At 44.0% G+C, this 16,227-nt stretch overlaps 1 protein-coding gene across 4 annotated transcripts in view; it reads left to right on the top strand.

Moving 5' to 3' along the window:
* LOC134626885 (V-set and immunoglobulin domain-containing protein 1-like) overlaps positions 1-16,227 on the top strand; it is a 92,418-nt gene that overhangs the window by 303 nt on the left and 75,888 nt on the right. For 2 of the 4 annotated variants that reach the window (XM_063472776.1, XM_063472775.1), the window contains exons 2-3: positions 574-921; positions 1,445-1,458. In XM_063472776.1, coding sequence (XP_063328846.1) covers positions 574-921; positions 1,445-1,458 — 362 coding nt within the window. Of the gene's footprint in view, positions 1-573; positions 922-1,444; positions 1,475-4,070; positions 4,338-16,078; positions 16,178-16,227 lie in introns of all 4 variants that reach the window. The other 2 variants (XM_063472777.1, XM_063472779.1) reach the window with 2 other exon arrangements.

The following is a 16,227-nucleotide window of genomic DNA, read 5'->3' as shown; positions in this document are numbered from 1 at the left end:
CTTTTGTCTCTGTTGGTGATCAGTTTTTAGAGATACTCATTATTTCCTTAGAATATGTTTTAAGGTGTATGTGTGGTGTCAGGGCGCTGCTTCCTGTTTTGTTTGTTATCTCAGGCTGGGTCTTGGTGCAGCCTCTGGGTTCATTCTGTCTGAAACAAGCGCTTCAGCTCCTTCAGCCTCCATTTAAACCAGTCACTCTCACTCTGTGGGGCTGCAGGTGGGACTGTGATGACAACAGGAAAATATGAAGGGGAACTAAACTGAACAAATGTGATTTTTACGGTAAAAAAAGAAAAGAAAAAAAAGCTTTGCAATTGCAAATGGTATTTTTGTGATTTCTTTTCTGAAAGTTTTTTTTCTGAAATTAAACTTAATCCTTTTGTTATGTTCATAATGGATACAAACCAAGAATTAACTTTTTTAGCTTCTGAAATGTAGCATGGCAAAGTTTCTACAACTCTGCTTTATGCCAACTTCCTTCTGCTCGAATGTCCGTGACTGATATTTGACTTTCTTTCGATCCTCATCACTCTGTGTGTGAACACATGGTTTAATTCATGTATTGTTTTTCAGGACCACCTGATACCAACATAACTGTGCAGGAAGATGATGATGTCATTTTACCCTGTTCCTTCGTCTCCAGTGTGAACATTGAGTCAATGAAGTTTGACTGGAAGAAGAAAGGAACACTTCTTCAAAAGGAGGTGTTCCTGTATGATAACGGCAGCTATTACAATAATGGCCTCCACGGTCAAGATGAGCAGTTTAAAGGTCGAGTCTCACATTTTTCAAAAGAACTAAAGAATGGCAACGCCTCAATAAGAATAAATAAAACTCGGCTGGAGGACAGTGGACAATATACCTGTATTTTTCCAGATCTGCAGCCAGAAAGAAAAATCTTCCGCATTGAGCTTGTTGTTGGTGAGTGCTGTTACAACTCAGCTGATTATTTACAGATGAAACAGTCAGCATGCACATCTGGCAGGGCCTCACCTCTACAGCACACCTGCAGTGATATTTGCAATATTTGGTGAACAAACCTGAGACCTTCCCATGTGCATGTGGGTCCTGCACTTGTCTACTTATCAAAGATCTGAAGTGTCCATAGTTTTCAGTAAACAAAATAATTCTGTGTGAATGCAGCTATAAACACTTAATAAATAAATGTTCATTTTTACTTATATATGATAGACACAGCTGTTCAAATTGTTTTCTGACCGTGTGATTATAACACGTCCACAATCAAAACCTGCCTCTTGTTTAAATGTATCAGGACATGTGTGAAATGTGTGATTGTACCTTCTTTTGTTTTAGTTTAGGATTTAGAAGAAAAATCTAATATAACAGGTTAACACCTCTGGATTTCTTTTCTCCAGTTTAATTTGACTGCCAAATTGATGAGACCACAGTCACCTCTAACATGTGTGTTTCTTTTTCCTTTCAGAGCCCGTATTAAAGGTCCGAAATGTCACCGGTGAGTCTTGTTTGTGACGATGTCACCGATGTTTACATTCTCCTCTCTGTATATGTGAACGTATCCGATATACACAGTCATGTTGAAAAGAAAGTAGACAGTTAATTATAAGTGTTGTGGTTTAGGAAATAGTTAAAAACAAGCCTCTGGTCCTTAGCAGATCTTCAAGATAAGTAAATACAAACTGAGATGAACAACAGTAACACAAGACAAAAAGCAGAAGCAGTGTATGAAAAACCACCTTTGGCAACTGTAACCTGAATTTATTTTCTGTATGAGTTTAATCAGTCTCTCACATCGTTGCAGGAATTTTAGAATGTTGGTTCAGTTCATTGAAGTTTGTTGGCATTTCTTTATGTTACTCTGTTTACTTAATTTTTGCGCAGCGTGTTTTGGGGTTTGAAAGCCACAGAGACTCGGTGTTTAGAAAAAATGCGTCTCAGCTGTTCCGATACTCCTGACACATACGGGATCACTAAATGTTTTCGCTTGGGCAGCAGTTGTCCTTCTCTCCTGGATCGGCTGGAGCTTTCTTTAGGCGCCTTCCCAGCTTTGACAAATGTCCAGCTGAGATAACCACATTTACTCAGGGCCTTCTTGATGTGATGTTCTTCTGCTCAGTGTTGACTGAGAGGTCTTAAAGGTGCAGTATAGAAAATCTTACCACAGAGTGTCAGATCGCTGTAGACTGCAGATCGCAGTTAAATGAATTCTATTTTCTTACCTAATCCTGCCTAATCCCAGCTACAGTGGTGGCTGTAGGACAAATACATAATAATAATAAAAAAAGACTAACTTTTTTGTTGTTTAAACTCCATGTGTAGCTTTCTCTTATGAAAATGATGCTTGCAAATAAAAATTTTAGGAGGTGAAATCATTTTTTTGTCAAAGAAAAAACAAAAAACACACACACCTTTTCTAATTGTTCTGTAAGGCTGCTTGAAAATATTTGTAGCAGTCTCCTCAGCATGGTGACTTCCACTAACGGCTTCCACTCCTGTGAATTTTAATGGATTATTTCTAAATTTATGAGAAACCATCAATTTGTAAGAAGACATAATTACACACTAACAAGTGCATATTTAGTTGTTTTTCATTAAATAACCTAAAAAAAAAACAAAAACAAAAAACGACTGTATAACTGTACCTTTAAGGTTCTGCCACAGCATTTCAGCTAGGTTGAGGTTGGACTTCAGGCAATTGCAATTGCTTTTTTTTTCAGCCATTTTGTTGGAAATTTGCTGCTGTGCTTGGGATCATTGTCCTTTTATGTCCTGGAATAGTGTCAGCTTGAGCTTCTGTAATATTATGTAGAATACTTTGTTATACAGAGGAGTTCAATGTTGACTCAATGATTGCAAGCCTGAAATCATCAGCCCTCCACTGTGCTGACATTGCAATGAGGGGTTTGGGCTGATATCCTATCTTTGGCTTTCCCCAAATGTGGTGTTGTGAATTATTATCAAACATCTCCACTTTGGTGTCATCTGTCCACAGGACATTGTTGCAGAAGTATTGTGGTTTATATCATGTAGCTTTGCAAACCTAAGCCGTGCTGCCGTGCAATGAGAAAACAGACTTTCTTCTGGCAGTTCTTACGAACAAGCCATACTTGTTCAGTCTTTTTCTAATTGTGCTGTGCATGAACTTGGGATGAATTTTCTGGGATGTCCACCCCTGGAAAGATTGACATCTGGCTTGAATATTCTCCATTTTAAAAATGATAGATTTCAAACTGCTTGCAATGCCCTTTAACCCTTCCTAGATTGATGTGAGCAACAGTTTCTCCTCTAAGATTATTGCTGCTGTCTTTCCCCCTTCCCCCATGACACATGCTAACACACATCGGGTGCAAATAGCCAAAACTTCTGGTATTATAGAGCACCTCACACTTAGCGATGATCAATTAATCAAATGCAACTGATTATCAGCAACTGGCTGCTACCTACCGTCTAAGTTCTTGTAGAAGCAGTAAGGGTTTACTTATCTTTCCACCCACTGATTCTGAATTTTAATTTAGTTTTTGTTAAATAAATATGATAAATAATGATACTATGTAACATGTCATGTTATTGTTAATCTGATGATTTTATTTGAATCATTTTAGAACCTTGCGTGGACCAGATTATTTTTTATTATGTCCTGATATGCATAACCTCACAACTGACAAAGGGTAAATTTTGTTTTTAAAAATAGCTGTAGCTATATTTGTTCATTATTTAGACTTTAGTGTTTGTTTTCTTTGTATTGTTTATGTTGTTATTGCTGGTGGTTATGTAAACTAGCTGCTCTAACACAGCAGTTTTTTCTTTCTCTGGAAGATTTTTTCCAAACTCATAAATTACAACTCTTGTTTGTAGTAAAAACTGTACAGTGATCTTAAATCATGCTGGAGTTATTATTAAGTTTTTACTGTTCTTTTCTTTGCTCTTAAACACATTGTGATCCACTTGTACGCTTTGAAACATTTGAGTATTCAATTCTATTCTATTTATATAGTGCCCCACACAACAGTCGTGTCGAGATCCTTAATATTACAATTTCATAGTCTTAGATTGCTAACCATGTATGTTTGTTGTCTATCATGTGTTCACAGGTGCTTCTCCAAAGCCATATGTCACAATACTTAAAAATAAAGGGCAGCTGCAATGTGAAGTTCCAGGTGCTTATTTTAAACCTAAAGTTGAGTGGTGGGACAGTGATAACAAAACTCTTCCTTCTAAGACGCTAAAGGACCGAAAAGAAAATGGTCTCTTCTACGTCATCATCCAAAGTACTTCCCCTAAGCCTGACTGCTATCGCTGTGTAACCACACAGATGGACATCTGGCATCGGATTTCTTCAGAGATCTGTGTGCATGAAGGTAAGTGATATATTATTCTTCTAATATTCTATATTTAGAAAATATATTAACAAAAGTGAAGAGAGGAGCACCATTAGCTTTGATGATGGCATTTTGATGAGCTGATACAATGTCACTGCTTTTAAATCCATCCAGATTTTGCCATAATCATGTGTTGATGATGGAAGAGTCAAGTCTACTCCCCAAAAGTTGATTCTGTTCATCTGGACGTAGCATTTTCAGTGGGAGAAACATTTCGTCACTCATCCAAGTGACTTCTTCAGTCTCAGCTGACTGCAGGTTTCCCCAAATCTTATAAGCAGTACATTTGGACAATGACTGACTCTAGTCCACTGAAGGAACAATGGGCTGTGAAGTCAGTTCCTTGATCATTAATATGCAAATTCTCATGACCATTGATCATTGATCATTGATCAAATGCCATTGATCACCATTCACAGAGAGTTGGGGGAATGGCTGCAATCACAGCATTGTAAGATGGCGAAAGATGTACCCTTAGGCCCCCTCCTCGATTCAGAGATGGTCTTTTCCTTTTCACGTAAATGGCCTCCTTGACTCCGCGCTCAAACCAGCGTTCCTCCCTGTCCAGGATGTGTACATCCTCATCATTGAAAGAGTGTCCACTGGCCTGTAGGTGTAAATAGACTGCAGAGTCCTGGCCTGATGAGGTAGCTCTTCTGTGTTGTGCCATCCGCTTTGCCAGAGGTTGTTTGGTTTCCCCGATGTAGAAATCCTGGCAATCCTCCTGGCACTTAACAGCGTACACTATGTTACTCTGTTTGTGTCGGGGGACCCGATCCTTGGGGTGGAATAATTTTTGCGCAGTGTATTTTGGGGTTTAAAAGCCACAGAGACCCGGTGTTTAGAAAAAACTGTGTCTCAGCTGCTCCGATACTCCTGACACATATGGGATCACTACAGGTTTTTGCTTGGGCAGCGGTTGTCCTTCTCTCCTGGATCTGCTGGAGCTTTCTTTAGGAGCCTTTCCAGCTCTGACAAAAGTCCAGCTGGGATAACCACATTTACTCAGGGCCTTCTTGATGTGCTGTTCTTCTGCCTCCCTGGCCGCTGTGTCTGTGGGGATGGTGTTCGCTCTGTGTTGTAGCGTCCTGATGACACCCAGTTTGTGCTCCAGTGGATGATGAGAGTCAAACCTTAAATACTGATCCGTATGTGTAGGTTTACGTCCCCCATTACTGATGGAAATCTCACAGTCTAAGAAGGCTAACCTGCCACTTTTCATATCCTCCCTGGTGAATTTGATGTGTCGGTCCACCGAGTTAATGTGATCTGTGAATTGTAGTACGTCCTGAGATTTGATTTTCACCCAGGTGTCATCCACATATCTGAACCAATGACTTAGTAGTTTTCCAGGGTAGGAGAAAAGCCCTCTTTTCCACTTCTTCCATGTACAAATTGGCCACGATGGGTGAAACTGGGGAGCCCATGGCACACCCATGTTTCTGCCTGTAGAACTGACCCTTGTACGTGAAGTAGGTGGAATGAAGACACAGTTCAAACACATTTGGTCGATGCTGAGAGTGGTCCTGTTGCTGAGGTTGGTGTCATCCTGTAATCTCTAACGGACTACCTCCAACGCTTCCGTGACTGGGATGCAAGTGAAGAGAGATGTGGCCTGGGCCCCCTTTCCCTGGCGGGTTGCAGAGCATGGGGGTGCCTACTGGGGTCAGCGGGGGAGCTGGCCCCAGGGAGGGGTCACTTGCCCCTCCCTTTCTTCCCTCCCCATCTCCAGCTGCCTCCCTCTTCCCGCTCCACCACAATCACCCACACATGCAGGGCCTTGGGGTAGGGGTGTGTCACCATGGTGCAGAGGAGGCATCCCCCCCCTCTGTCCCCTTCTGGCTGCCTCTGCCTCAATTTTATCTCACAACTTAGACATTCACATTACTCACACTCTCATAACACATACATATAGGATCTTGGGGGTGGGCTCACAACACGGACTCCAAATTACCATCAGGGTGTACACCTCACCCCTGGCGTCGTTGCCCACCTCTCAATTTTAAATACAAGTAGACATTGAGGGTTATCAGGAGGGGCTATGCGCTTACCTGCTGCTCTCTGGCAGGTAGCTCCATGCCCTCCTGGGTTTTAATTGCACCTTAGAACACATATACATCAACACTACATATGAGCGGGTAGAGGGAGGTTTGGAGTCTTCTCACACCCCCGGTCTCTGCGGCCTGCTGGAGCGGGGGGGCTAGGAGGAGGAGTTGGCCGTCCGACTGGGGTCTGGTGTGTGGGGCCTCCCTGCTGCTGCGGAGTCGGGGCAGTCTGCTTCTCCCCACTGCAGGGAAAAGGGTAACACCACCTGGGTCTGGGTGCAGTTTCCCCCTCCAGGGGCAAGGGTACCTAGACCCGGTTCTTAGAGTACGCTTGGGGAGTGTGATTGTGTACAGCGTCTCTTTATGTCTGTCTTCACGTTGGTTGAGTGTGGAGTAATTGCCTATGAGAGCATGAGGGTGGGAATGGATGTTTGTATCTGTGTGTGCCTGTATGTCTGTGTCTATATGTCAGGTTGGGTATCAGACGCCACCTCTCTGGGGACATCTCAGGCCCTCCAAGGTTTGGAGGCCTATCTCCCCCCACCACTTCCCCTGCCGGTGGCAGACGCCCTCAGACATCGATGCGTTGGTGGTTCTTTGTGTCCGGGGGTGGGCGTCCGGGTACACACCGGCTCACTCCTTGGTGGCTGCTTATCGGGGCCTGGAACCTGGGGCTCGCTCGGGCCACTTCGGGGGTGGGGTGCCCTCGGCCTCTCGGCCTGGGGCTCGGTCACTCAGGCACAGCTGGCTGCCGGCGGAGCTCACGGGCACGTCACTGCAACCCCCCCTGGCTTCTGCTCCGCGGCTGCTGAGTGATCCCTCATCTGGGACTCTCCTCAGCTCTTTCTGGGACAGTGGCGCGGCTGCCCCTCTGTTGGTCTTCCTTGGTCTCTTGTGTTCTGGGGGCCTCTGGATGTCTGGAGTTTTGATCTCCTCCATACCTGCTTCATGCCCTGGAGGATGGGACTGTGGCCCCCCACACCCTCTAGCAGATCATTACATTAAGGAACCTTTTAAATACAAGCGCGCTCATGCTCACAGGTGTACACACAGGTGATCACACACACAAACTACACCCTTTTTGGCTCCTACCTCAAAGCACACTGTGCGCTGTCGATCTTACGTGCTGCACAATAATGTTTAATATTAAGTATGTAGTGTTATATTCCCATATATCATTGTGATGTTGTTTATTCTATTACTCTCGTTTTCTTCTGCTTGTTTTCTTTTTTCTTTCTCAACAGGTGATCCAGGTGATCGATATATGTATTTTTTGTCTGCTTATTTTGTTGGTTTTTGTTTTTTGCCCTTTATCCCCGTCCCTCTTCTCCGCTGTTTTTTTTTTTTTTTTTTTTCCCCCTCTTTCTTTCTCCCTTTTCTTTTCCCCTGTCCCGTATCTAGCAAGTAAAAAAAAATAAAACAAAATAAAATAAAATAAACAATAAAAGGTAAATCAAATGGACCATTACGGCAAGGCTGGGATGGTCCATTTGGTAAAGTAAATCCGTTGGGCATCTTTCTTCGCCTTTAGACAATAATTCTGATGGCAAAAGAACCAAACGGGACAGGTTTATTAAAAAAAAAAAAAAAAAAAAAAAAAGTGAAGAGAGATGTAACGTCGTACGAGACCATGGTTTCATCTGCCTCCATAATGACATCTCTCACCTTCTCAACAAAATCCAGGCTGTTCTGGATGTGGTGTTCAGAGCTGCCCACCAGCGGGTTGAGGATCGAAGCCAGAAACTTGGAGATGTTATAGGTGACCGAGTTGATCATGCAGACAATCGGTCTTAAAGGTGCACCCTGCTTATGTATTTTTGGCAAACCATACAGACTTGGTGTAGATTCCCCTGGGTACAGCCTGTGGTATGAGGTCCGGTCAATAGCCTTGTCTTGTTCTAATTGCTTCAGACAGTCTATTACCCTCTTCCTGTAGCCACTTCCTGGGTCTCGTTTCAGGGGCTCATAAGTATTTCGTCACTGAGCAATGACAAAATTTTCTCATGATAGTCTTTCTGGTTTAGCAAATCTGTGCACCTACCCTTGTCTGCCGGAAGGATGATAATGTTGTTGTCATTACTGAGGGATGTGAGTGCCTTCCTCTCCCCCATGCTGATGTTGGAGGCTGAATGTACTATTTATAAGGTTGAGGAAACCTGCAGTCAGCTGAGACTAAAGAAGTCACTTGGATTAGTGGCTTTAGCTCAGGCGGTAGAGCAGATCAGCTGCTGATTGGAAGGTTGGCGATTCAATCCCTGGCTCTCCTAGTTTGCATGCCAAATATCCTTGGGCAAGATACTAACCCCGACTTGTTCTAGATGCATCCATTGGAGTATAAATGTGTATAAATGACAGTTAGTAAGCACTGAAAGTATAGATAACAGTGCTTGTGTGTGAATGGGTGTATATTGCTGAATGCGGCGTGTTGTATAGAGCGCTTTGAGTACTCCAGGAGAGTAGAAAAGCGCTATATGTGAATCAGTCCATCTACCATTAGTGACGAAATGTTTCTCCCACTGAAAACGCTACTTTCAGATGAACAGAATCAACTTTTTGGGATTTACTTACCTGGATGATTAAGCATGCATCAAGAAGTCAAGCCTACTCCATAAAGTCTTGTCCAGCACATTTCAGAAATTCTCACAGGGGTGAAGGCCTGGATTCTTTTAAGAGGCCATTTCTGTTTTGCTTTGCTCAAGTTTTCTTGTATTTACAGTAGCGTTATTTTAATCTGTGCTGCTTTTATCTACAATGTATGTAAACAGACCAGTGTGATGCCACTTTGGAAATCAAATCCTGTTTTAGAGCATGTGTAAACCAAAAAAGTAAGTCTGGGAAACAGATGGAAGGTGGTTAAAACTGAGATGGGCTACATGTGAAATATAGTTAAAGAAAAAGACCAAAAGTAGAAGATCTAATTATTATTTTAAATTAAGCACGTTATTTGCCAACAACTTTTCAAAACTTTTTTATTTTTGAATGCAAACCTTATTTTTTTTAAATGGAAAAAAAAGAATGTTTATTATTATTTTAGTACCAGAGAAACACCAATTTGTTTAGAAATTAACAATAAACTTTATTGAAAAACTGTTTCATTGTACTTTGTTTATTTATCTAGTTGTTTAGTGTATATCAACACTGATACAACTCTTAGGGTACTTCAAATATAGATTGCAGTGAATTATAATGCATGTGGAACTTTATGATATTTTGGAGTTTTGTTTGAGAAAATTTTCTCTACCTAGAATTTCTTAAATTTTAATTGAATACCCCAGGTCTAGCGACTTCAGTAGTAGAGCTTGTCAGCCTCTGAGGAGTGGTGATATAAATATTACTTCGGTTTTTATTGTGTTTAAATATCAAGAACAGTGAAACTAGTAAAAAGGCAAGAAAAAAAAACTACTGATAATGTGACATTCATATTTTGTAAGTATCTGCAAATCCATCTGCATCATGCTTACATAAAGTTGGTGAGAACCCAGATTGACGTTAGAAATGATTGTATGTTGACTCCAGCCCAGCAGCCAGAGCCTAAACTTTTTTTTTTTCCCTCTGTCCCGTTTGGTTCTTTTCCCATCAGAATTATTGTCTGAAGGCCAAGATAGATGCCCAACGGATTTACTATACCAAGTGGACCATCCCGGCCTTGCCATATTGGTCCATTTGATTGACCTTTGTTTTTATTGTTTATTTATTTTATTTTATTTTATTTTCCGTTGTTACAGACAGGACAGACATGACTGGGGGAAGGTAAAGGGAGAAAGAAAGAGAGGGAGGGAAAGAAAACCAGCTGGGAAGAGGAACGGTGATAAAGGGCACACAAAAAAAGGTGGGGGGGGGGGCAAAAAATACATATACTATATATAATATATACATATATACACACACCCATCTCACCGCACCTAGTGCTCCGATTACCACGGGGACCACCGTTACCTTCACCCTCCACATCCTCTCGAGCTCTTCTCTGAGCCCTTGGTATTTCTCCAGCTTCTCGTGTTCCTTCTTCCTGATGTTGCTGTCATTCGGAACCGCTACATCGATCACTACGGCCGTCTTCTCCTGTTTGTCTACCACCACTATGTCCGGTTGGTTAGCCACCACCATTTTGTCCGTCTGTACCTGGAAGTCCCACAGGATCTTAGCTCGGTCATTCTCCATCACCCTTGGGGGCATCTCCCATTTTGACCTCGGGACTTCCAGGTTATACTCGGCACAGATGTTCCTGTACACTATGCCGGCCACTTGGTTATGGCGTTCCATGTATGCCTTGCCTGCTAGCATCTTGCACCCTGCTGTTATGTGCTGGATTGTTTCTGGGGCATCTTTACACAGCCTGCACCTGGGGTCTTGCCTGGTGTGATAGACCCCAGCCTCTATGGATCTTGTACTCAGAGCTTGTTCTTGTGCTGCCATGATTAGTGCCTCTGTGCTGTCTTTCAGTCCAGCTTTGTCCAGCCACTGGTAGGATTTCTGGATATCAGCCACCTCCTCTATCTGCCGGTGGTACATACCGTGCAGGGGCCTGTCCTTCCATGATGGTTCCTCGCCTTCCTCCTCTTTCTTGGGTTTCTGCTGCCTGAGGTATTCACTGAGCACGCTGTCAGTTGGGGCCATCTTCGTGATGTATTCGTGTATGTTTCTTGTCTCATCCTGGACTGTGGTGCTGACACTCACCAGTCCCCGGCCCCCTTCCTTCCGCTTAGCGTACAGCCTCAGGGTGCTGGACTTGGGGTGAAACCCTCCATGCATGGTCAGGAGCTTTCTTGTCTTTATGTCAGTGGCTTCTATCTCCTCCTTTGGCCAGCCTATTACCCCAGCAGTGTACCTGATCACGGGCAGGGCGTAGGTGTTGATAGCCTGGATCTTGTTCTTACCGTTCAGCTGACTCCTCAGGACTTGCCTGACCCTCTGCAGGTACTTGGTGGTTGCAGCTTTCCTAGCGGCCTCTTCATGGTTCCCATTTGCCTGCGGGATCCCCAGGTACTTGTAACTGTCCTCTATGTCTGCAATGTTGCCTTCTGGTAGTTCAATCCCCTCAGTTCTGACTACCTTCCCTCTCTTTGTTACCATCCGACTACACTTCTCCAGCCCGAACGACATTCCAATGTCATTGCTGTATAGCCTGGTAGTGTGTATCAGTGAATCGATGTCTCGTTCGCTCTTGGCATACAGCTTGATGTCATCCATGTACAGGAGGTGGCTGACAACCGCTCCGTTTCGTAGTCGGTATCCGTAGCCAGTCTTGTTAATGATCTCACTGAGGGGGTTCAGGCCTATGCAGAACAGCAGTGGGGACAGAGCATCTCCTTGGTAGATCCCGCACTTGATGGTGACTTGTGCTATGGGCTTGGAGTTGGCCTCTAGCGTTGTATGCCACATCCCCATTGAGTTCCTGATGAAGGCTCTTAGGGTCCTGTTGATCTTGTACAATTCTAGGCATTCCAGTATCCAGCTGTGGGGCATTGAGTCATAGGCCTTCTTGTAATCAATCCAGGCTGTGCACAGGTTGGTCAGTCTGGTCTTGCAGTCTCGGCTGGCTGTTCTGTCTACCAGTAGCTGGTGTTTTGCGCCTCTGGTATTCTTGCCAATCCCTTTCTGTGCCCCGCTCATGTATTGACCCATGTGCCTGTTCATCTTAGCCGATATGATGCCTGACAGGAGCTTCCATGTAGTACTGAGGCAGGTTATTGGTCGGTAGTTGGATGGGACCGGTCCCTTCTTGGGGTCCTTGGGGATCAGGACCGTTCGACCTTCGGTTAGCCATTCCGGGTGTCTCTCGTTAACTAGCAGCTGGTTCATTTGTGCAGTGGAGTGCAGTCAGCTTCTTCAGCCAGTAGGCGTGAACCATGTCGGGCCCTGGTGCTGTCCAACTCTTCATACTGGAGACCCTTGCTTGGATGTCTGCCACTGTGATGGTTACTGGACCCTGTTCAGGGAGGTCGCTATGGTCTGCCCTCAGATCCACTAGCCACTGAGCATTGCCGTTATGGGTTGCGTCCTTCTTCCAGTATTGCTCCGTCTCCAGCCTTGGTGGTGCTGTTCTGTTATTGTTCCCTTGCCACTGAGAGTACACCTTTGCTGGTTCTGTGGAGAACAGCTGGTTTATTCTCCTGCCTTCTATCTCTCTGGTGTACCTCCTCAAGCGGCTGGCCAAGGCTGTGAGTCTTTGCTTGGCAGTTTCCAAGGCCTCAGGTATGGACAGCTTGCTGTATTTCTTATGCACCTTCTTTGTCTCGCCTTTCTGCAACTCCGTTAGTTGGCTAACCTCCCTCCGTGCTACTTTGATCTTGCCCTCTAGCCTCCTTCTCCATGGAGGGTACTGCCCCTTGTGGCTGTTCAACTTGCAGCCAAGCATCTCACTGATCACTGCTGCCATAGTGTAGATCAGCTTGTTAGTGTCGGTAATCGTGGTCGTAGGTATCGTCCGTAGTGCTGCATTAACATCATCTTGCAGACCTTCTGAGGGTACTTCACGTAATCTTGGTAACCGGCTACGAGAGATCCAGGTTTCAAGTTTGGCCATGATCCTATCTTTCAGGTCAGTTCCTCATTCAACGATCCTTCTCCTATCGCACTTGGGGCTATGTACCCAATCTCGGGTGGGGGTGATGATATCTCCCCCCTGACCTGGCGTCCTGACTCCTCCTTGCCGTAGCATTTATGTTGTACCTCGTCAATCTCTAGCTGTGAGAGCAGTCCCTTCTTTCGAATGTTGGAACACTGAGCTACTAGTTGTTTCGCCGTCATTGTGGATGTTGGGTATCGAAAAATCCATAGGTCCCTCATCCTATTCATGTAACCCCTTCCGCCAGGGTTACTTGCGTAGTAGCATTCCAACAACGCCCTGTTTTCGTCTCTTGCCCACCGATGCCTTCTTGTTCCAGTAGCCCACTTGTCGTCAGGTTGCCCTGGTTCCTCAACACCTGACGCGGACCTTGTTGATCCGGGCGACATCCCAGCCGGCATGCCTTCATATTTATCTGTCTCGCTCATGTCTGCGGTAGGCTTGCTTAGCATAGGGGGTCTAGCCTTAGGACCCTTACTGGATACAGACGCCCCAGGCAGGAATCGAACTTGCGATCCTCTGCTCCAAAGGCGTGTAGTGTAACCACTACGCTATCCAGCTGCGTGATAGTGTGTATATATATATATATATATATGTAAATACTACATATTGAATATTATTGTGCAGCACATAAGATCGACAGCGCACAGTGTGCTTTGAGGTAGCAGCCAAGAAAGGTGTAGTTTGTGTCTGTGAGCACCCATGTGTACACCTGTGAGCATGAGCGCGCTTGTATTCACAAGGTTACTTCATGTAACGATCTGCTAGAGCAGGGGTGGGCAACTCCAGGCCTCGAGGGCCGGTGTCCTGCAGGTTTTAGATGTGTCCTTGGTCCAACACAGGTGATTCAAATTGCCTCACCCCACCCCCCGTAGGGGCCCGACCGAGCCACAGGCGCCAGGCCCCGACAAGCAGCACCGGGAGTGAGCCAGTGCATACTTAAACTTCAACACCAAAATTGTCATGACCAGTCAAGCTTGTAGGACTGTGAGTCCAGTCCAGTTTACCAGTCCAAGGTACCTGTAGCTATCCACAACCTCAATGTCCATGCCTTGGATGCTTAGTGGTTGTAGTGGAGGATGTTCGTGTTTACCACCATCTTCTTGGTTTTTCTAGTGTTGATCTGGAGGTAGTTCAGCTGGCACCAGTCCACAAAGTCATGAGTCAGTTCTCTGTACTCCCTGTCGTCCCCATCAGTGATGAGGCCGACTATTGCTGAGTCGTCAGATAACTTCCACAGGAAGCACTGGGTGGAGTTGTGGGAGAAGTCTGCAGTGTAGATGGTGAAGAGGAACGGAGCCAGAACCGTTCCCTGTGGGGCCCCCGTACTGAAGACGACCCTGTCCGACACACAGCCCTGAGTCCTCACATAGTTTGGTCGGTCGGTGAGGTAGTCCAGTATCTAGGTAGTGAGGTGATGGTCCACTCCTGAGCTCTCCAGCTTGTCCTTCAGGACCGTGGGCAGAATGGTGTTGAAGGCACTGGAGAAATCAAAGAACATGATTCTCACAGTGCTCCCAGCGGTCTCCAGGTGAGAGACCTGGTTTACAAATTTGCTGTCAGCTTTGTGGTAAAACTTAAAAAATCTCCTGTGTTTCCTCATTAGAATGGGATTTGTTTCAGTGTGACAGCAGCTTCAGGTTTATAATTTTAACTGGTAATCATGTCACAGTGCTTCTTAAACCAACTAAAGTAATTTAAGTTGAATGAATTATTTTCTTTCAGGGATAAAGAAGGAAAGCAATGCTTTACTTTTTACACTGAACACAACAGTATACAGATTTTAAATGAAAATATTTTATACCATATGATAGCCACAAATCTTTTTTGTGCCTTTTGCAATAGCATTTCTTCATTAGACCAAAGACAAGTAGCGATTGTTAAGAAACTGTTTAAAAAAAGTCATCAGTGTGATCCAAAGTGTTGTTTGACCAAACATTTCACTACAGATAATTTTAATCATATTATTTTGTTTCTGCTTTATTTGGTTCATTTCCTTTGCAAGTTTTACTTTGTTGAGCTGTTTTGTTTTATTTTTACTAGATTATTGTTTATACTTCATTTAAGCTTTTATATTATTGGTTGTGTTTAGGGTTTAGCTGCTCTAACAGGATTTGTATTTAATTTGTGCTGTTTATGTTATACTCACCGGTGCATCTTTCTTAAGAAAGTTTAGGATATGGACAGGAGTGACCTTATACCGTATGTATTTGTAGGAGTTTCCCTTTAAGGAGGAAATATTAAGGCCTGTGATTCTTTACATGTTCAGGGTTCTTCTGTGACCTTCTGGATGAGTCATCAGTGCACTCTTGGAGTAGTTTTGGTTGGCCACCCACTCCTAGGAAGTGGATGGTCACCAGTGTTCCAGGTTTTCTCCATGTGTGTATAATGGATATCACTGTGGTTTGCTGGAGCCCCAAAATTTTATACATTGTTTTGTAACCTTTCGAGACTGATCGATGTCAGTGACTTTGTTTCTCAGTGGTTTCTTTAGATTGTGGCATGACGTGGTGCTTTTTGAGACCTTTAAGCCTGCTTTGTCAGACAGGTTCTGTGTAGGTGATGCCAGATGATTAAATATAAAATTAAAACAAGAATAAGATACATAAAATACATAGAAACATACATAAAGAAAACATACATAAAAAATACATAAAAAATTCTATCCTAACACTCTCCCCCAGTGCAGAGAGTCATTTGTTGGTAGTGCAGCAGGCGGTCATTACACTGACAGATTTGTATTCCTTGCTTTCTGCAATCATTAGTCTGAAGAGATTCACTTTAATAATGTGTGTATCTAAGAAGCTCAGGGTGGAGGAAACCTCGATTACACACAGACTCACACATGTTGTCAGATGTGAGGCTCAGTAAAAGGAAAGCAGGAGTCTGTGAGCAGCAGCACAGATTCAAACATCCTTCATACAAGACAAAACTCCAACATCATCTTTACAGCTGAGAGCAGAACCAGAACCAGCCTGTGAGCTGTGGAGACGAGCAGCAGGAAACAGGAAGTTAGATCCATGCTGACATCATTGTTTAAACCTTCTGTTTGTTCCTGACATGCAGTCACAGTCTGAGTTACACAAATGTTTTCTCTTCTGTTCCAGAACCAAAGATTGGATGGATTGTAGCTGGTGTTGCTGTTGGTGTTCTTGTTCTTGTTGTAGTTGGTATTCTTGTCTGGTGTTTAATCAAGAAAAAAAAAGGTAAGTTTAATGTATTTATGAACATACTCATACTTTTGTGTGACCGTCAT

This window comes from Pelmatolapia mariae, linkage group LG5 (assembly GCF_036321145.2).
Source record: "Pelmatolapia mariae isolate MD_Pm_ZW linkage group LG5, Pm_UMD_F_2, whole genome shotgun sequence".
Classification (NCBI taxonomy): Eukaryota; Metazoa; Chordata; class Actinopteri; order Cichliformes; family Cichlidae; genus Pelmatolapia; species Pelmatolapia mariae.
Note: the sequence above shows the minus strand (reverse complement) of the source record. Positions and strands in the feature narration are given on the sequence as shown.